The sequence below is a fragment of the Suncus etruscus genome, chromosome 9 (genome assembly GCF_024139225.1).
Source record: "Suncus etruscus isolate mSunEtr1 chromosome 9, mSunEtr1.pri.cur, whole genome shotgun sequence".
Taxonomy (NCBI): Eukaryota; Metazoa; Chordata; class Mammalia; order Eulipotyphla; family Soricidae; genus Suncus; species Suncus etruscus.
In genome coordinates this window covers 48,430,055-48,452,087 of record NC_064856.1, presented here as the reverse complement: position 1 = coordinate 48,452,087, position 22,033 = coordinate 48,430,055, and the positions used below count along the sequence as shown (strand labels likewise).

The following is a 22,033-nucleotide window of genomic DNA, read 5'->3' as shown; positions in this document are numbered from 1 at the left end:
TGGGTTGGTTGCTCATTATAAAATAAAACAAAGAGACATTCTCATGTCCATCAGTGCCCCATTGCTTTCAATTTTGTAAGGAAACAAGAGGATGCCTATGTCACACTTGGGAAGATGTGCTTGTTAAGTCTCAGTCAAGCCAAGCATTCTCAGGCATTCTGTTCAGGAAGTTCTTTGCTACTTAAACACTTGGTGACACATATTCTGACCTTAATAACATTAACAAAAAACTGGTAAACTATGACCTGTGTATCAAATTCAGTTTTGTTCAGTTCTGTGCTAAGAATGATTATTTAAGATATGCAATAATGTTTTTAATATTTGCAATTAATTTCATGAACACATACTCTCATTTTAGCTAATGTAAGTCTTCTGAAAAATAGATATTGCTCATTATGTCCAACTATTTTTATTTATTTATTTATTTATTTATTTACTTATTTATTTTTGGTTTTTTTGGGTCATACCCGGCAGCACTCAGGGATTACTCCTGGCTCTACGCTCAGAAATCGCCCCCAGCAGGCTCGGGGGACCATATGGGATGCTGGGATTCCAGGATTCAAACCACCATCCTTCTGCATGCAAGACAAACACCCTGCCTCCATGGTCTCTCTCCGGCCCCACTATTTTTATTTTTGGCAATAAAACTTTGAAGAACTTTGTTCTCTCCTAATATCTAATATTTAAAGAAAGGTCTGCAAAATTTGAAATATCTATCCCTTTCTTCCTCTTACTGAAAGTTTGCTGACCACTAATCTAGACTTTTTCTGAAAAGTTATACATATTTAAGTTATTTTTTAAAGTAGCTTTAAAAAATAAAACTCAGATTTAAAAAATATAGGAGTTTCTTAGCAGGCCTCATGTTTCTTATGGGCTAATAGCTTGGTGAAGAGTTCACTGGGACTCAGGGTCCATGCAGTGCTGGGATCAAGTTCAGACCTCACAAAACCCTTGGAATTAATTCCAACATCTTGAGTTATCTCCTTGGTTTCTAAAACTTAATTCTAATGGTCATCAAAACTTTTAGAGGATACCAAGGAGCCTCCTAGAACTGTATCACTCCTCTTCTTGAGACATCTGCTATATTTGAGTATCTGGTGCCCAAATTCATGTCTAGCTTATCATGATCTGAAATCAAACCAATCTTTTTAGATCCAGTTCAGATGCCCTGCTCCCCTTTAAAAGTCTTTTCTCATCCTTTAAACCATACTAAAAAGATATTCATAAAAATCTTCTAACCGAGGGGCTGGTGAGGTGGCACTAGAGATAAGGTGTCTGCCTTGCAAGCGCTAGCCAAGAAAAGGCCGCGGTTCTATCCCCCGGCGTCCCACATGGTCCCCCCAAGCCAGGGGCAATTTCTGAGTACTTAGCCAGGAGTAACCCCTGAATATCAAATGGGTGTGGCCCCAAAAACCAAAAAAAAAAAATCTTCTAACTGAGCATTTCATTTTCTCTTCCACAAATTTTGTGTGTAATTAGAGCAAAAGTACCTCTTGATATTGGCCAAGTGGCATTCAACACATTGGGGATAATGATGATGAAATAATGTCATCTAATTTATTACTTAATATGAGATTAGCACTATATTAAGTGCCTACATACATTATTAATTTCTTCAAATAATATCTATTAGTATCTTAATACTATGCACCAAGCTTGGGTGCTGATGTGTAATGGTAAAGATGTAAGAGAGTTAAGATACACTTCTCAAAAGACTAAGAATTGAGCTTTCGGGCCCGGAGAGATAGCACAGATGCGTTTGCCTTGCAAGCAGCTGATCCAGGACCAAAGGTGGTTCGTTCGAATCCCGGTGTCCCATATGGTCCCCAGTGCCTGCCAGGAGCTATTTCTGAGCAGACAGCCAGGAGTAACCCCTGAGCACCGCTGGGTGTGGCCCAAAAACCAAAAAAAAAAAAAAAAAAAAAAAAAAAAGAATTGAGCTTTCATGCTCGCTTCGGCAGCACATATACTAAAATTGGAACAATACAGAGAAGATTCGCATGGCCCCTGCGCAAGGATGACACGCAAATTTGTGAAGTGTTCCATATTTTTACATGCTTACTATTTTAGATGATAGCAGCTTCATTAAGCATAACCACTTATTTTATACTGAAAGTTGTTTAAGATGTAGAAAAACGTTAGTCATCTTTTTGTGAATAATAAAATTAGAGTGATTTTAATTATCTTTAAAAAAAAAAAGAATTGAGCTTTCATATGTCCCAGCAATATATTACTTCTTAACATCTACCTCAAGGGCCCCAAAACTCTATTTGGAAAAGACATTTGCAGTCCTGTGTTCAAAGCACTATTCGTAATAGCCAAAATATGAAAACAATATAAGTGGATAACTGGATAAAAAAAAACCCAGGGGCCGGAGAGATAGCATGGAGGTAAGGCATTTGCCTTTCAAGCAGAAGGTCATTGGTTCAAATCCCAGCATCCCATATGATCCCCTGTGCCTGCCAGGAGCGATTTCTGAGCATGGAGCCAGAAGTAACCCCTGAGCACTGCTTGGTGTGACCAAAACAACAACAACAACAACAACAACAACAACTCAGCTAAGCCTTAATGGTCACCAAATATTCCACAGGATACAAGGACAACTCTCAGGATTCATACAACTTCCACAAATCTTCCCACAGAATTAATCTAACCAACCTTGTAGGCCTGGCAGCCTAGACCCACTAGCTTTGCTGGCCTGCATCCAGACACCACACCTCCTTCAGCAGGAGCTGAATCACGTATTTGAATCCTCAGAGCCCACAGCTTCAATCTTCGAATGTTAGATAGCAGTGAACTTAGAATTAAAGTAATGCTAAGCCAACTGCACTAGTTTATATTATGATCAAACAAATCCAACTAAATTCCCAGCTTTTCTGGAATAAGCCTCTTTCCCAATGGACTAATAGCCCAAAGGATTGAAGGATTTAAAAAGTAGATGGAAAGAGGCAGGAGGTAAAACTGAGCAATGGTTTTGAGGTGGGGCTTGGCAAGGCCCAGAGCAAGGTGTGATTTTCATTTGCACTCAGAGCAGAGAAGCCCCAGGGAAATAATTACATGTTTGTGGCAGGAACAGTGGACAAATATTCTGGGCACAGAAACCTTTTGACTACAGACTGGACATCTTTGCCTTGTTCCGGAAGCAACAGGGCTCCACAGAGAGCTGGGGACAAGTCATGGGAACCACTCCCCACTCCAACTCTCGCCAACAGCATAAACAGGCTGACAGAGGAGGATAATCAAAGCCTAAGAGGCAGGGGTGGAAAATAGCAGTAGAACATTTGAGGGCTGTAACCCTCCTAAGAAAGGCCTATTGAACAAAGAGGACAGGGCAGGGGTCAGCTGCATGGCCCAAGCAAAAGAATAGTGGGCTGGAAGGAGGAAAACCAGGTCTTTAGTCAGCTCAGCCACTGGTTGTTTTTTACCTCAGTCCCCTGGGTGTCACTGATTGTAATCATCACTTTAGAAGGATGCTGACCTTTAAAGGTCACTATCAAGTCTGAGTAAAAAGATATGCAAAGCAATTGGCAGGGAGTAAGCACTCAGTAGATGAGGCTGAAACTCAATTATGTCTGTTCTCTTCTAAAATTCTTTTGCATTCTGCATTGTCTTTGGCCCACTGTTAGAATTTAATCAAGAACAATTCCTGGGATCTAAGAAAATTACAAAAATGCACTCTAGGATAGGTTGCTACTTGGGCCAACTTTCTGACATTGTGGCACAAAGTGCACAGTGAGCACAGAGAACAGTTTTGTGGAATAGACAGTGCTGTAGGGAAGCACTTGCTGTGGGTCTTGTGGCTTAAGACTTAAGCCAAGCCACAAGCTTCTTTTTCTTGCTGAAAGAAATAACACCAGGCTAGATCCTACAAAAATCTTTTCATTTAATTTGGAAATAAATACATGGGGTCAAAAGATAGTACAGGGATATGGCACTTGCCTTGCAAATTGCAGACCCTGGTTCTATCCCTAAGGCCACATGCCTCTCTAAGAATGATCCCAGAGCACAGAGCATGAATGAGCCCTGAGCACCACCTCAAACAAAACAAACAAGAGTAGAAAAGGAAGGATGGAGTATCATTATATAATACACATGGGTTAATAATACACATGTGGGTAATACACAAGGCCAAAAGCAGCCATTATGGAGATTGAGACAATGGCAGAGCATAAGTCTCACTTCTGTTAGAACATGATAAGTCCCCTGTTGGAATTCCAGTAAGCTGTTCCCAAACCATCTCGCAGACAGACCCTTGTAGAGCAACTGATTTAGGGGACCCTGGAGAGCAACTGCTCTGGGGATTCTCCTTGAGGCAAAAGCTTTGGAGACACCCTACAGAACTGGGGAAGGATAGCACAAAGAGGTGTGCAATCTCCTCATGATTTGTAACTACTCATGCTTGACTTGGGGCAGTCTCTCCTCCCTCAACGATACCACAGGTTAATGAAATTGCCTATTTTCTTTGTGGCCATTATTATCACCCATTGTGATGCTCCCTAGACACCTCGAAGCCCCAAAATTTAGGTTTATGTTAAACTTCTCCCTGGTGCCTCACATCCTTCTGACTGACCTTTATATCTTTTATATCTCTGGCCCTGTCACCCTGCACATATTTCAATTTCTCTAGATAAGTTTCTCTATCTAAGCACTGTCAGAATGAAATAAAGGGTCTCTGTTCATCAGCCTAGAGCCTATTCTTTCCTGGTCACCAGTTGGGGGCGGGGAATGTCCTCTGTTCCGAACACATTGGGAAGATGGAAGTTGACCCTCACTGGCCAACTGGGTCACCACTGGGAAATAGTCACCACTGGGAAACAGTCCCCAGTGGTCCTGGTGAACTTTCCTTCCACTCATCCCTGACTTTACTAGTGCTTGCTGTGCTCTGCCTCAGCATTAGCTTTTTCTTATCTTCCCCAACACTTGTCATCACTGCCCAAATGTCCAGATCTTTCTATCTGTTCTGTCCTTTCTTCTGAGCATCAAACCTTTATCTCCATTTAATTAACTTAGTTTTGGTGACAGGAATAGTGGTGATGGTGGTAGTGAAAGTTTCCAGTTATTCTAAAGATAATAAAATTCATAAATCTTAACTGCTTGACTATATAAATTTAAAAATTCAATGTCTAGATCTTGATATCTTGGAAGGTTTCCTAATACTCAATAGCCAATAACACCAGGGGTGTTAACTGCCAGGGGTCATCTGTATTTTCATTTCTATTGTAGACTGTTGCTTTTGCCCAACTTTGAACTTCACATAAATGGACCCATTCAAATAATGTACTGCACCTGATTTCTTTCACTCATTATTATGCCACCGAGATACATCCATATTATTGAGTCCTGCAGTAATTTTACTTTTGCTTGCTCTATAATAGTAGGTTATCTTTTCTTTGAGGTGTCATACCTGGCTTTATACTCAGGGGCCACTCCTGGCAGTGCACAGTGAACCAAATATATGCAGTGCTAGGTTTTACTACATGCAAGGCAGGAGCTTTATCTCCTGAACTATATATCTCTGGCTCAGAGAAAAGATTGAGTTGTTGCTAAATCTCAACAATGCATAGGACCGCTATTCATAACAAAAAATTATCTGTCCCAAATACCAGTAGTACTGACATTGAGAAAGCTTACATATTAGTTTATTATAAACTAATGCTATAAATGATCAAAAACTGAATAGCTTAAACCATTGGAATCAGAGTAACAATACAAATGGCAGAGTTCTTGCCTTGCATGCAACTAACCAGGGTTCAATCCCTGGTATCCCATATGGCCCCTGAACTGCACCAGGAGTGAATCCTGAATGAAGAGTCAAGAGTAACTCCTGAGTATTGCAGGATATGGCTCCAAAACTCTCCCTCTCCCTTCCTGCTTACTTTTCAATGATCATTATATTCTATCCATCAGTTCTTGTATATAATCTTTCCATCAAGAGGTCTTCATCATCTCTCATTCACCTCCTTCCTGGATACTATGCTACCAGTTCCCTCTCCTCCTCCTCCCTCTTGCCTTTTCTAAAATCCCAAAGCTAACCATGCTTAATTTTTCATATAAATAAATTCTTTAATTGAATTACCATGAGATACAGTTACAAAGTTGTTCATAATTTAGTTTCAGTCATATAGTGTACAACACCCTTCACCAGACACATTTCCCTCCACCAACATCCAAGAACTCTTGCTATCCTTCCTGCCTGCTCTGTGGCAGACGTTTTTCTTCTCTCTCTTTCTTTCTCTCTCTCTTTTTTTCTTTTAGACACTGTGATTTTCAATATTGTTACTGCAGGTGTATCATGCATATATGACTTTATCTCCTTTAAGCACTCAGTTCTTGTCTAAAGTGATCATTTTCAACTATCATAGTCATAATGGTTCCTTCTCTGCCCTAACTGCACTTACTTGTGGCAAGCTTCCTACCATGGACAGGTCTTCTTGGTCCTTGTCTCTATAGTTTCTGGATATTAAGACCCTACTGTCGGGGCAGGAGCAATAGTGCAGCGGTTTACCTTACATGTGGCTGATCCAGGACGGACATTGGTTCGATCCCTAGTGTCCTATATGGTCCCCCAAGCTAGGAGCGATTTCTGAGTGCATAGCCAGGAGTAACCCCTGAGAATCACTGGGTGTGACCCCAAAACTAGCAAAACAAAAAGACCATCCTATCTCTTTTTTCTAATAGTACACAAATGAGTGCAATTACTCTTCTTTCTCTTACTCATTTCACTCAGTATAATACTATCCATATCCATCCATGTATAAGCAAATTTCATTTTTCTTAATAGCTGTATAGTATTTTATTGTGTAGATATACAATAGTTTCTTTACCTACTCATCTGTTGTCAGTCACTTAGGTTGTTTCTAGATTCTAGTTATTGTGAATAATGCTGCAATAAACATAGGAATACTTTGTGTTTTTGTAATGCTGCTTCTCTATCTCTACCTACCTACCTACCTGGCCTACCTTTCATAATTCTATTCTCACCCAATAAAACTTCTCAGTTCTACCTGCATTTAATTGCTTACAATTTTACCCTCTAAAATTTACTCAAATGTACACTCATCTTTGGAGCATTAACCCCAGTTCCTGCTCTATTGAACTCTTTGCTCTATAGCCCTCAGTTTCAAGAGACTCTCCTCTGCCCCCATCACACCCTACACAGATTTTTCTCTGGCACATGCACATTTTTGCCACACTTGTCTCTGCAGAGATGCCTTTTTGAGGGGGGGAGGGGTTAGTGATGGCTAACCTTTTTGAGCCCGAGTGCCCAAACTGCCACACAATGCCCAGTCCTCCCAATGACCAGTCCGGCCCTGTTGCCAGGTGAGTTGCAAAGCAGACACTGGTACACTCGCCTCCCGCCTCGCCGAATATCTTAATTGTGGACCTTTTCCTGCGTGCCGATGAAGGCCTGCACATGCCAACGCTAGCACGTGTGCTGTAGGTTAGCCATCGAGGGTAGGAGAACAACCAACTTTTTTTCTTTTTTATTTTTTGGGCCACACCCGTTTGACGCTCAGGGGTTACTCCTGGCTTTGTGCTCAGAAATCGCCCCTGGCTTGGGGGACCATATGGGACACCGAGGGATCGAACTGCGGTCTGTCCTAGGCTAGCGCTTGCAAGGCAGACACCTTACCTTTAGCTCCACCTTCCCAGCCCCGAACAACCAATATTTAATTGTATTTTCTCTACGCTTTGTGAATTAATCTCAGTATTTCTGAAAATGAACTACGTAAGATCAACTGATAATATAGAAAATAGATTGCACACAGTAATTTCTCAATAAAATTCCCATAGGCATTGCTGAGTTGGGGACATAATAGTATTTTCGTAATAAGTCTCTCCTGGTTTTCTCCCATCCACTTTGATCTCTCCTCTGTCTTTTTCATGACTATTTATTTTGCTGTCAAGACCCCCAAATATGCATATTACTCAGCATTCTTTCTCTAGAGGCTATTTTTTTTCTGTTCCCTCTCAGGGCTGATGATTGCATCTCCTCCCAAAGTTTTGTTTTTTTTTGGGGGGGGGAGTCACACCTGGCAGTGCTCAGGGGTTACTCCTGGCTCTACGCTCAGAAATCGCTCCTGGCAGGCTCGGGGGACCGTATGGGATGCCAGGATTCGAACTACCGTCTTTCTGCATGCAAGGCAAATGCCCTACCTCCATGCTATCTCTCCGGCCCCTCCTCCTATAGTTTTAATAACATCCACAAGTGTTTCAATTTTGTTTTCATAGTCCAGATCTCTCTGCTGTGTTTCAGATCCATTTGTTCAATGGCCTCTTGACCACTTATTGCCAGATACTCTAATGACAATTCAAATTCTATACTAAAAATAAACTCAAGTGCTGCAGAAAATGGGTCAGTGGATAAAGTGATGTGTAATTCAAAGGTGATATGTAAATTCAATCCCTGGAGCCATATACATGAGTTGTCCTGGCTGCTCTACTGTCTGTGTTATCCAAAACTACAAGTGATTTCGACCACACTATTGCTGGTGTGTGCAAGTACAGCAACTAAGTGTGCAACCTTTTTGAGTACCAAAAGTGAAAAGATGTGGAAATACCTGAGCCAGGAGTAAGACCCTCAGTAATCGAATGTGTGATTACCATCAGTAAAAGTACAACTCCTGGCAAGTACCATGACTGAGTGTACAAGGGTCAAACTTTCAGTGAGTAGAACCACAACATGTTAGGAAACCCAGACATGTTGTTGTTATTGTTGTTGCTGCTGCTACTGCTGCTGCTGCTGTTTTGGGGCCATTCCCAACAGTGCTTTGAACTTACTTATGGCTCTGAACTTGGGTTATTCCTGACAGGGTTCAAAGGACCATATGTATACTGGGGACCCAACTGGGGTCAGCTCTATGCAAGGCAAGCATGTTACCCATTGTAGTGTGGTTTCACCCCAACATTATCAAATTATGCTATTTCCCTGTTTAGATTACTTTAATGACACTTCCCTTTTTGTTAAAAGAAGATTCAAGCTCTTTTACAGGCATATAAAATGGTTCCTGACCTGATTTATTTCTACCTCTCAGATTACATAAAAAGAAAAGAAATGAATAAAATAAGAAGAAAATTTAAGGGCCAGAGCAATAATATAGCAAGTAAGACGTTTGCCTTGCAGATGGTCAACCTGAGTGTGATCCTCAGCATCCCATATGTCCTCCCAACCCTACCAGGAGTAATAACTGAGTACAGAACCAGGAGTAACTCTGAGCTCTGTTGGTGTGCCCTATGCATCAAAACAAACAAATAAATTCAAATTTTAAAACCTAAAAAGAAAATAGCAGGCAGGGCATTTGCCTTGCATGTAGGTGGCTGACTCAGGTTCAATCTCTGACACCCCATATGGTCCCCTGAGCCTCCCAGGAGCAATTTCTGAGTGCAGCGTCAGGAATAAACCCTGAGTGTGGCTTTAAACCCAAAATAAAAAATAAAAATAAATTATCGGTCCCGGAGAGATAGCACAGCGGTGTTTGCCTTGCAAGCAGCCGATCCAGGACCAAAGGTGGTTGGTTCAAATCCCGGTGTCCCATATGGTCCCCCGTGCCTGCCAGGAGCTGTTTCTGAGCAGACAACCAGGAGTAACCCCTGAGCAATGCCGGGTGTGGCCCAAAAACCAAAAAAAAAAAAAAAAAAAAAAAAAATTATCAATTTTTTTATTATTTGAAAGAACTAAAAAGTAAATAAATCTTAATAATACTAGCATAAAAGGGTAGAAATTAATATTGAAAATTAAGAGAAAATTATAGCAAAGAAGTAGAGTATATTTTAAATAATATTATTATTGCTATTATTAAAATGCAGCAACTAATTATTGCTCTATTTTACTTCAATAAATTTAAAATGAGAAGAAATGTAAAAAATACTAGAAAAATGCTCGTTTCTAAAATTAACATAGAAATATATGGGGCTAGAAATAGTATAGTTGGTAGGGTGCTTGTCTTGCACACAGTCAAATCAGCATCAATTCCTTGAGCCCCACCAGAAGTGAGCCCTGAGTACAGAATCAGGAGCAAGCTCTGAGCACAGCTGGGTTGGCCCAAAATTCAAAATAAATAAAATAAGGATAAATACCAAAAAATAGTCTGAGTAAATTAATCTCTGTTAAAAGCATTAAATTTATATGCAGGAAACCTGGGTTTATTGCTGGTGCGGCACATGGTACCCTAAGCACCAAGAATAATCCCGAACAGAGGGCTGAGAGCAGTCCAGAACTCTGCCAGGTGTGGTCAAAATAAATAAATAAATAAATAAAATTGGGGAAAATTATATAGCCATAAAAAAAGATGTCAGGTGTAGAAAGTTTTAGAAGAAAATCTTGTCAGATAGAAAAGGAATGGTTCTTGTTATATAAATTTCTTCAAACTACTGAAAAGGAGTTTAGTTATCGGAAAATCTGCTCAATTTTTAAGTACAAATTTGACCCTGATATTACAGAAAGTCAATATTAAAGAGGAAAAATTAAAGACTAAATTTGCTTATACATTTTTCAAATAAAAAAAGGGGGCATCAGAGAACATTTATGAGTTAAGTCTCATGCCTTGCATTTGATCTCCAAAACCAAATGGTTCCCCTCAAGCATCACTAATGCACCCTGAAGGTTGTGGAACACCATTGGGTGTTGTGTTAGAGGCCCTCACCACCTCTGGGATACCCAGGCAATGCCAGCATCACAGGCCTGAACAGCATCACCTTCCCAGGACAATAAATTGCTGTCCCAATTGGTTGAAAATCACCAGAAGGGGCCCTGTATTTCTTGATCCAGGCTTGAAAGATCTGACTCCCTCAAAGAGAAAACTATATTCACCATCAATAAGCTGATAAGAAGAAATCCATAAAAACAGAGTCACCTTGGGGTCTGGAGTGATAGTATAGCAGATAGGGCACTTGCTTTGCATGCAGCTGACCTGGTTCGATCCCCTAACAACTCACTTGGACCCCAAGCCCTGCCAAGAGTGATATCTGAGCACAGAGACAGGAGTACATTTTGATCACTGATAGGTGTGACTATAAACAAAAAATTATATAAAAAACAGTCGCCTTATACCTAATGGTAGTTTTAGAAGTATTCTCTGGGCCCAGAGAGATAGCACAGCGGTGTTTGCCTTGCAAGCAGCCGATCCAGGACCAAAGGTGGTTGGTTCAAATCCCGGTGTCCCATATGGTCCCCCATGCCTGCCAGGAGCTATTTCTGAGCAGACAGCCAGGAGTAACCCCTGAGCACCGCCGGGTGTGGCCCAAAAAAAAAAAAAAAAAACCCCAAAAAAAAAAAACAAAACAGAAGTATTCTCATGTTCCATGATAAAAATTCCTGTAATCACCTTACTATGAAAACAAAACTAGTTCAAATTAGGCAAGACAAAGATATCAAGGGGCCGGGCGGTGGCTCTGGAGGTAAGGTGCCTGCCTTGCCTGCGCTAGCCTAGGACGGACCACGGTTCGATCCCCCGGCGTCCCATATGGTCCCCCAAGAAGCCAGGAGCAACTTCTGAGCGCATAGCCAGGAGTAACCCCTGAGCGTCACAGGGTGTGGCCCAAAAACCAAAAAAAAAAAAAAAAAAAAAAAGACAAAGATATCAAGAGCATCCAGATAGGAAGTCAAATTCTCAATATTTGCAGATGATATGATACCATATTTAGAAAATCCCAAAGACTACAAACAAAACATCTAGAAAAAATAGATCTTTACAGTAAAGTGGCAGGCTACAAAATTAACAAGCAAAAAGTCCATGGCTTTTTATATACAAATAATTAAAGAGAAGAAAGGTATTAAAAAATAATACCATTCACAAGTACCTCAGAATTCATTAAAATAAAGAACTGAAAGACCTACACAAAGAAAACTACAAAACACTGCTTTAAGAAATGAAGAAGGGGGCCGGGCGGTGGCGCTAAAGGTAAGGTGCCTGCCTTGCCTGCGCTAGCCTTGGACGGACCGCGGTTCGATCCCCCGGTGTCCCATATGGTCCCCCAAGCCAGGAGCTACTTCTGAGCACATAGCCAGGAGTAACCCCTGAGCATTACCGGGTGTGGCCCAAAAATAAAAAAAAAAGAAATGAAGAAGGATATGAGGAAAAGGAAATACATCTCCTGCTCATTTATTAGGAGTATTAACATCATTAAAAAAAAAAAAAAGCAATACTCAGGAGCCAGAGTGATAGTGCAGCTGTAGGGCATTTGCCTTGCATGAGGCTGACCCAGGATGGACCTCAGTTCGATCCCTGGTGTTCCATATGATCCCCCAAGCCAGGAACTATTTCTGAGAGCATTGCCAGGAGTGGCCCCTGAGCATCACCAGATGTGGCCCTAAAACCAAATAAAATAAAAACAATCTTTGCAAAAGCATTGTACAGATTCAATGTATTTCTTATAAGGATATCCATGATGTTTTCCAAAGAAATAGATCAAATACTTCTGAAATTCATAGAACAATAAACCCCTGTAAATAGCTAAAGTAATCCTTGAGAAGATGAAAAGACATCACCTTTCCCAACTTCACCCATACTACAAAGCAGTAATAATCAAAATGGCATGGTATTAGCATAAAGACAAACTCTTAGATCAGTGGAATAGAATTGAATATCCTAAGATAGATCCACAGGTATATGATAAGATAATTTTTGATAAAGGAGCAAAAAATGTGAAGTGGAGCAAGAAAAGCCTCTTCAAAAAGTGAAAAAATAAAGTCATAAAATTTGCTTATATGTAGATGTATATGTGAAGAGTATTATGCTGAGTGAAATGAGTCAGAGGGAGAGGAATAGACATAGAATGATAACACTCATTTGTTGGATACAAAAAAAAATAATATGGTAATAATACCCAAAGACAACAGAGATGAGGGCCATGAGGACCTGTCCATAGTAAGAATTTATCCATAAATAGTAGGGGAGTGCAGTTAGGGCACTATTATGAAATGATAGTTGGAAATTATCACTGTGGACAAGAACTGGGTGCTGAAAGGAGATAAAGAAATATGCATGATTCTACTGCAATAACAATACTGCAAATCACAGGGGAAAAGGAAAAGAGAGAGAGAAGTAAAATGTCTGCCATAGAAGCAAGTCAGGGAGAGGGCAGAATGGAAACTGGGGACATTGGTGGCCACATACACACACACACACACACACACACACACACACACACACACACACACACACACACACCAATATGTAAATGTTGTATATGTAAATATTTTGGGGGATTACTATGTTGCTCACCCTAAACTGATTAGGTGATTGTGCCCTACCCTAGGGTGTGACCTGGCATTCTGCCCCCACCCTAGGGTAGGACCTGATTCTGCTTTCACCATTGGTTGGTATCTGATCCCACCATTGGGTGGGACCTGATTCTGGAGTATAAAAACAGGAGTCTGTGGAAGGCCGGGAGCTTTTGGCTGGCTGGAACTTAATCTGAGTCTTTGGACTTCAGTTTTGTCCATCCGAATAAAGCAAATATTTCCACGAGCCTGATTGTCTGCGAGCTGTTTACCCGCCGTTTCACCTCAGAACCGTGGGCTAGACAGGGTGGCCTCATTCTCCATCCCACCATCAGTCAACCTCTTCAGGGGCTGTCCTGCTACATGTAAATATTGGAAAAGTAGTAAATTGACATTTTCTAAAATCATACAGATTTTCCAAAGCAGTCTAAGAGAGCCTACAGACAAAACTAGGGAGTATGGTAAGATTGCCAAACAGAAAATTCACATACAAAAATGAATTCATCTGAGGAAAAACAAATTATAAAAAGTAATAAGTCACTCTCTGCAGTGAGCACATATAAAAAATAGCTTAAAGGACCAGAAAAGTAGTGAAGCAGGTGTCTAACATGTGCTAAGTGCTGAGTTCAGTCCCAACACTGCAGATGCATGACTCTGGAGGCCTCAGAGCACCTCCAACTGAGTTCCACTGGAGTGACTCCTATTAAACAAGAGGAATTTGGAATATGGCTCAGAGGAGCATCTGTCTTACATGAGTGAGGCTGTGAATTGTATCCCCAAGCACCACAACCAAGCATGCAAGCAGCACCACAAGTATGTGTACAAGTACATGTCCCTGATACAACACAATAATACTTTTTCAATAGTTTAGGAAAAAATGAGAAAGTAATTAAAGAACTCAGATGGAGAATACAGTGCTCAGAATGATATTCCAGTGAAATGTAATAGTGAAAAATTACATATTGGGGCCGGGCGGTGGCGCAAGAGGTAAGGTGCCTGCCTTGCCTGCGCTAGCCTTGGACGGACCGCGGTTCGATCCCCCGGTGTCCCATATGGTCCCCCAAGCCAGGAGCGACTTCTGAGCGCATAGCCAGGAGTAACCCCTGAGCGTTACCGGGTGTGGCCCAAAAACCAAAAAAAAAAAAGAAAAAAAGAAAAATTACATATTATATATATATAATTCTTTATAAGTTAGTAGAAAGAATGGTAGAGAAAGACTGTAATTTTTAAATGTATACTGGGGGCAGGAGAACTAGGTCAGAGGGCTGAGCACCCATGGGAGGATCTTGTTTGTTCCCTGGTAGGAGATGATCCCCTGAGCACTGAGGAACCAATAGTAGCTCCCAAGCAGTACAAAGTATGGCCCAACAGCAATAAAAAGTAATGGGATAAATTATTTTCCATATGGGAAAAACAAAACTAAATCCCTACCTCATTCCAATTATAAAATTAAAAAACAGTGCTGTTATTAAAGGCTTATGTGGAGAAAGTGACAAAATAGAAAGAATGGACATAAAAGACTTAAAATGCAAAGGGAAGGGTACCATGTTAGAATAAAGAAAAATGTACTACCTTAAAGATAGCAACTCTTGACAAGCAGTGTTTTCCCAAATAAAGTCTGAAGTTTACCTGCATCCAAATTACCTATTTGTTAAAATGTAAAGTTCTTGGGCTTTTTATTTAAAAAACTAAACTCAAAACAAAATTATTTTCTCTTTAATACCCTTTTCCCCTCTCCCTCCTTTTGCATGCTCTCCTATATCTCTCTAAATTTCTTTCAATAAAAACTTACTTTTGCTTCACTAAAAATAAGTTAAATAAATGTATGTTCTTAAACGCAAATTTTAACCTACTAAATTATATATTTAAGCAGATTCCCAGGAAACTGCATTTACAAAACTCTGATAATTCTTTCCTGTGCAAAATTTTGCCTTGTAGGGGAAGTCAATCATTAGCTGAATTGCACACTAGAGTGTCTTGAGAGAATTTTACAAATTCAGATGCCTACCTAGGCCATGCCCCAGACCAACAAAATCAGAATTTCTGGCAAGGTGCCTAGGCATCAGCATTACCCCCAGTGATCCAAATTTGTGAGTCATTGCTTGGAAGAAGGTGCCTCTGGATTCATATTGCAAGATTTTCTGCCTTTCCCTACTAAATATTCACTTTCAGTACAAATTTGTATTGAATTTATTTTGATTAAGGATTTATCTTGATCAAGTGGTATCTTCATTAAGGAAAAAACAATTTCCTTGCATAAGCATAAAGGTTATTTTTCTATCATTGGGCATCCTCAGGATCCTAATACATAGGATGGACTCAGAGCTTAATTTATGAAACAAATTCAAGTAAATGAAACGAATAAGTGAAACAACATGTAGGTGAGTAAAATTTTCACCAAACTCTAAATTTTCTACTGGATTCAACAAACCTCCATAACTCCAATACACATCAGTGTGCTAAAAGAGGTATCAAGAAAACAAAATACAGCTTATCTCTTTGTGATCTGGTTGGGGAGGGAGATATGGACAAAATAGCTTCCCATCAAGCAGACAACACGCAGTTTGGAGAACATAAAAGGAAATAAAAGAAAAAGTAGTTCCAAATGCAGAATTGAGGAAGGTATTACTGAAAATTCAATATTTAATATTGGCTTAAAATATTACTGCAACATATTCAGGAAATAGACTGAATATTAATTTTAATACATTCACATTACATAGATATTATGAAATGGAGATAAATAACATCTTAGTTATTATTTTTAATATTGAGGATAGATTTCAGTTGTTTTACCAGGCACAGACAGGATAGGTCTGTATTAACCTAGGCAGATGGGCCTTGCTCTGACCTTCACAGAACACTATAGGGTTCAAGAAGCACTAAAGGTTCCTTTCTTTTGATTCCCTTATTACTGCTTTTTAATTCAAGTATTTTGCCTCTGGTTTTTTAATTCAACCTCCTGGTGCCTCCAACTGAGGCCTTCCAGAAAAGTGCCTCATTTACATTTCTATGGGGAGAACCTGCTATCCCATATATCCTTAACTAATGGCCAGGTCAATGGGGTTGACTGGAATGGGAGGGGTGGTTAATCTTTCCTATGACTTGTCTATTTCCTTTTTTTCTTTTTGTTTTGATTTTGGGCCACACCCAATGGTACTCAGGGATTACCTCTGACTCTGTGCTCAGAATTATTTCTGGCAGGCTTGGAGGACTATATGGGATGCCAGGGATCAAATCCAGGTCAGCTGGTGTGGCTGTGTGCAAGGCAAATGCCCTACCCACTGGGCTATCACTCCAGCCCTCATATTTATCTATTTCCTAATTAAGAACTCCAGGTCTAAAATATCAACTGTCTGTCCAGTGAGACCCATCCTCAATATTAAAAATAATAACTAAGATATGTTTTCATTTCATAATATCATCTATGTAATGTGAATGTATTAAAAAATTAATACACTTTGTGATAGTAATAATTCCAGTGCTACCCCAGACACCACTTGGATGCAAAAAATTCAAGGCTAAGAATTCAAGGTTAGGGCCGGGCGGTGGCACTAAAGGTAAGGTGCCTGCCTTGCCTGCGCTAGCCTTGGACGGACCGCGGTTCGATCCCCCGGTGTCCCATATGGCCCCCCAAGCCAGGAGCTACTTCTGAGCACATAGCCAGGAGTAACCCCTGAGCGTTACCGGGTGTGGCCCAAAAAACCAAAAAAAAAAAAAAAAAAAAAAAAAAAAAAAGAATTCAAGGTTAGAATTAGATAAATTGCTGGACAGGGAAAGTGTCTCAAAACCATTATGTCAAAGGACATTTGATGTTATCTACCCATAGCATATTGTAGGGGAAAACCAATTAGCATGTCTATGACTCTGGATGCTGGTCATCTATTTTACATATACACCAATGCATATTAAGTTGATGGATTATGGTCCTTTTTCTAAACAAACTGTTCACATTGTTGTCATGTGACAGCTGTCATTTGCAAAGCCCAGGAGATGAGCCCATCACCATGGTGTAAACCACTGTGATTTATGTAGCATGGCAGAAGAAAAGGGTTTATAAATCAAATTACCATTGAAATGGAACCCTGCTTGGCTTCTGAAGCTCATCTACAAGCAGTCATAGGGAATATTTAAAACCAGGGGGAAAAAGATAACAAGGAAAAGAATGAGAGACAATAGAAGTGAAAAGTATGATTTAAGATAAACCTATAATTTCTAAGCATTTTTATAGAACATTTATCAGTTAGCTTATTTCTTTATACCTTCCTTTACCCAAAGTGTGTTGCCCTATTCTTGATTAATTTTTCTTCTGGAAAAATGTTAAATTTCACATCTAATTTGTCATCCATTTAAATGTCCATTAAAATATAAATGTCTCTTAACATTTATTCTCTTAATGCTTCAAAACCCTCCCAGCAAAAGAGAACAGCTGGTACCAAAGATATATGCATAATTACATTTTCAGAAGACCCAAATTAGAAAAAAATATTTCTGAGGTGCTCAGAGATTTTTCTTGACAAGCTGATGAAATTTATTAGCCATTAAGAAATTTTATTAGCCATTAATCATTTTCAGATCCAATAGAGCCAGTAGGGCACTTGCCTTGCATGAGATTGACCCAGATTTAATCCCTAGCACCACCTATTGTTCACTGAGGACTGCCAGAATTAAGAGTAGAGCCAGAAGTAAGCCCTGAGCACTATCAGGTGTGGCCCAAAACCAAATTAAAAAATAAACACATTCTCACCGTGTACAAAAACATAAATTGCCCCAATCAATGCAAACCCTTGCCATATGCATGAAATTCTCTCTGTAAGGTCTGACATGTTGACCACAAAGATGAAGTGCTTGTCTAGGGAGAAGAGGTCCAATGGAGCAATGCTATAACCCAAATGATTGCATTTAGTAGACTGGGACTGACTGATGGAAGTGAGGACAGCTAACTCCTCCCTGTGAGAGATAAATTTCTATCTGTCATATAGGAGTAGAATAGGAGTAGGTAGATGACGAGACCAAGCCCCATATCCCTGATGGTGGGTTAACCTCAGGTTTCACATGGCAGATCACAAAAACCACATCTTGGCTTTCTCTGGTTTATATGTCCCTGACTTGTTTGCTTCCTTTATTTTTTATTCTCCCTCGGTAGGGACATAAACATTATTAACTATGCCACTTCCTCCTGGCTGTGAGTCAAGGGAAAATATCAGTGTCCTTGACTGACTCAGAATCTGAAATGGAAAATGATGTCTTCTGTGATTGTGCTAACAATGAACTGAGAGAGACCTGTCAAGAAGGAGATAGAAATGAGGGGAGGAGATGTCCGCTTCAGTTTCCCCTTCCCATTGTGATATGCTTTCCAATGCTAAAATCTGGGAGGGGCATATTTTTCCTTAACAAGAGAATGATATCTAATGTAATAAAATGTTATGTTAAATTTTATTTTTTTTAACGGAGAGAATGTCTATTCTATTCCAGTCTTGGTATCTAAGAGGTGTTAAATTCATTGGCGAAGGATATCAATCTGACGTGAAGATACATACATATATAGAGTAGCAAAAGCCACTTGCTCCATGATTCTCCGGGCCACACCCTCAGCTAAAGCAGCTAGTATGGCAGTAATGAAGATACTCATAAATCACCTTTTGGACACCTCTAGCTGGAATACTTTCATCACGCTTATCTCCTCCAGAGACCCCAATCCCAGTGTTAGGTGTTCAGAGCGAACTATGGTCCATTAGCTAGTTGATCTGAGTTAAACTATAAGGGTGGTACTAAAAACTAGAATATAGTTTAGAATATAGGATAGCTAGGATAACTGAAAAGGGATAAATGAAAAGTTTGAAGGGCTGAGGTTACCATAGAGGGAGATCTAGAAGGTTGAAAGAAGAGAATAACAATGAAAACATGAGGAAGGGGGAGAGGAAAAGGGAGGAAGAGGAGGGAAAAGAAAAAAAAAGAGGAAATGGGGGAGGAGGAAGAGGAGAGCCTTTGTTTGAAGGCATTGTTTAAAAGAATTTCAAATGTGCTGAAAAGGTAAGACACATGTATGGAGAACAAGTGAGGCAAAAGAAAATGGTAAATGCATCAACAGGAGACACAGACCAGGTGTTAAAAATATGACTATTTCATATTAAGTCAATAAATGAATGAAAAATTCCATGAGCAATCTCTGACAATTCTGTGATTTAATCCAGTTTTACAGACCAGACTAGCACTCCAGAAGGTTAAGAACTTGCTGTCACTAAAAAAAAAAAACACAAGAACCATAATCACCTTCGAAGCCCGCTTGGTATAAAGAAGGCAACTCTCAAGGGCCCTGCAGGGAAGTCAGAAAGGGGTGTGGCACTAGGGCGTCTCCCAGCAACTGGGAATGGGGAGGAAAGAATGAAAAGCCTAACTGAACTGGGCTAGGGGAGGGAGAGGAAAAAAAAAAGCGTCTAATTCCTTCTGGGAAGAAAGATGTGCTCAACTGGAGGGCCGCCAGGCCTGCAGCAGAGTCCAGACTTAGGGTGGGCAGAATAGAAGCAACGCCTGTAAATAAAGTCAATCAGTGCTAAGGATCATCTGAGCTGGGGAATGGGAGACTGAAATATGAAAAATGAAGACTGGTCAGGCTGGGACAATGATTTTTTTATGTGGAAAAAAAAATAAAGTAAAAGCAGAGGACCTGGGAGGTTGTCTGAGATGGAGCTGGGATCAGGGTGTGGTCTGGGATTGGAATGGGAGTGGGAGGACATACAAGACCTGGACAGTTTTCTGCGGGAGGACAAGGGTGATGGGTCCAGGAGAGTGAGTGAGCTGGGGGGTTGGGAAGTAGCGGGGGAAAAAAAAAATAAGGGTGACACTGGGACGATCAGGCAGGCGAGGGTGCGGCGCGCAACCTCTCACCTGTAGGAGCTGCCGGCCGCAGTCGCCACCTCCTCTCGGATCTGCCTGTTGAGGGCATCAGCCGCCGCGCGCGCCTTGCCCGTCTCGCGGGGCTGGGCCGGGGCCTGCACGGGGTCCTGCTGGTCTGGCCCCAGGCCCTCGGCGCGACGCACCATCCAGGCGGCCCCAGCCTTCCTGCGCGTGTCGCGTTCCTCCCCTCCGGATGGCTTCCCGGCCGCCGCAGGGCCCCCCGGCCCGCTGGTGGCCGCGTCCTGCTCGGGAGCCTCGGCGGCCTGGTGCACCGGCCAGCGCTCCTGGCTCTGCGGCCGCCGCCGGGGAGCGCCCCCGAGCACGGGAGCCGCCGCCTGGGCCGGGGCCGCGGCGGGGATCTGCACGGGCTTGGGGATCCACGGGTGGTCCCCGCGGCGCGGCAGCGGCCAGGCGCGGAAATCCTTCTGGTACTGAGTCTCGCGCTCGAAGGGCGCGTCCGAAGGCTGGTACTCGCTGCGCGGCCGGCAGCTCGGCTCGGGCCGCTGCACCTTCCAGGCGCGGTAGTCCTGCCGCATCACCGAGTCGGCCGGGCCCGGGCCGGAGCCCGCCCCGGGAGCCCGGCCATGGGCGCCCGCGCCTTCGCGTTCCGCGCTCGGTCCAGGCGCCGGCCCCGTTGCCCGGGCAACCGCATCCAGCTCCCCCTGGGCCGGCTGCGTCTCTATAGCGACGGTGCGCGCCGAGGGGGGCCCGGGAGCCGGCTGCGCCTGCTGCAGCGACGGCGGCGGCGGCGGCGGCGGCTGCGACGGGGCTCCGGGGTGCTCGGTGGCCTCCGAGTACTTGGTGAAGACCAGGGGCACGGCGATGTCCGCCTTGTCCAGCTGGTTCCAGAAGCGGGCGATGCAGCAGGCCCGAGTGATGCACGGCCACGCCATGATGCGAACGCTGCAAAGCCGACCCTCCCTTCTTGCTTTGGGGGGTTCTGAAATAAGTCTCGGATTTTATTGCCCCCCTCCGGGCTTCTCCCCGAACCTCAACTAGGCCAGCTAGCCCGCCGCGCCCCGGGGTGGGATGGAGCTAGCTAGCTACCCGCTGAGAGCACCCGGGAAGGTCGGGCAGGCCGAGCTGTCACTGAGCTCCAAGTCCGTTCAGTCCCTCGATCGCCCGCTGCTGCTGTCAGGACCTCCCGGAGAGGCTGCAAAGATCTGGGGCGCGCAGTCTGCAGCGGGCAGCGAAGGGCGAGGGACGCGGTGTCTGGGACGCGCCCCTCCCTGGAGCTGCTGCAGCGGCGGCGGCGGCGCGCAGACCCCGGCCGAGCCAGGCGACAAGGCGAGAGGTGGTGGCTGCGGGCTTAAGCCATGGCGCGGAGGCAGACCGGCGCGGCAGGGTCCGCCGACGCAGCTTTGGGGTCTCCCGTCCTCGGGGGGTCCGCTCCGAGCTGGCCACCCAAAGGGGCTCAAAGGCGATCACCTCCTGCGGAGGCCGAGCATGGCTGCCGCCGAGGCGCTCAAGGATGCTGCAGCCGCGGTCGCCGCCGTCTCTACTGCAGAGACGCGGCCCCACCCTTTCTGCCGTTCAGCCAACAGCAGGAGGGAAGAAAAAAAAATTCCAGGAAAGATGCTGAGAGCAAGCGCGCTGCAGGAAAAAAAAAAAAAAAAAATCACCTGCTGTCGTCACCGCGCGCGGCTGGGAACTCGCTCCTCTTGCCTCGCTTAGCTGAGGCGGCGGCTCCTCCCTTCTCCGTTGCTAGGCAACAGCCGAATCTGGGGCCTTGGTGGGTTCAAGTCCCAGGCTGGAGACAGACAGCTGTGTTTGTGCTGATTGCTTCCCGTTCCAAACCTCAAGTCAATCATGATGGTAGGGTAGGGAAGGGTAGGGTAGGGTAGGGTAGGGTAGGGTAGGGTAGGGTAGGGTAGGGTAGGGTAGGGTAGGGTAGGGTAGGGTAGGGTAGGGTGG

General features: G+C 42.9%; 1 protein-coding gene and 1 non-coding gene across 2 annotated transcripts in view; one reads left to right on the top strand and one right to left on the bottom strand.

Annotated features, from left to right (window-relative positions):
- MAP6 (microtubule associated protein 6) overlaps positions 1–21,726 on the bottom strand; it is a 104,245-nt gene extending 82,519 nt beyond the window's left edge. The window contains exon 1 of the mRNA XM_049780260.1: positions 20,111–21,726. Within this exon, the coding sequence (XP_049636217.1) occupies positions 20,111–21,012 (902 nt within the window). The 5' untranslated portion in view covers positions 21,013–21,726. The remainder of the gene's footprint in view (positions 1–20,110) is intronic.
- On the top strand, positions 1,946–2,052 carry LOC126019702 (U6 spliceosomal RNA). The gene has a single exon (XR_007499330.1). It is a non-coding gene; the product is annotated as a U6 spliceosomal RNA (small nuclear RNA).
- Positions 21,727–22,033: the final 307 nt, after the last annotated feature.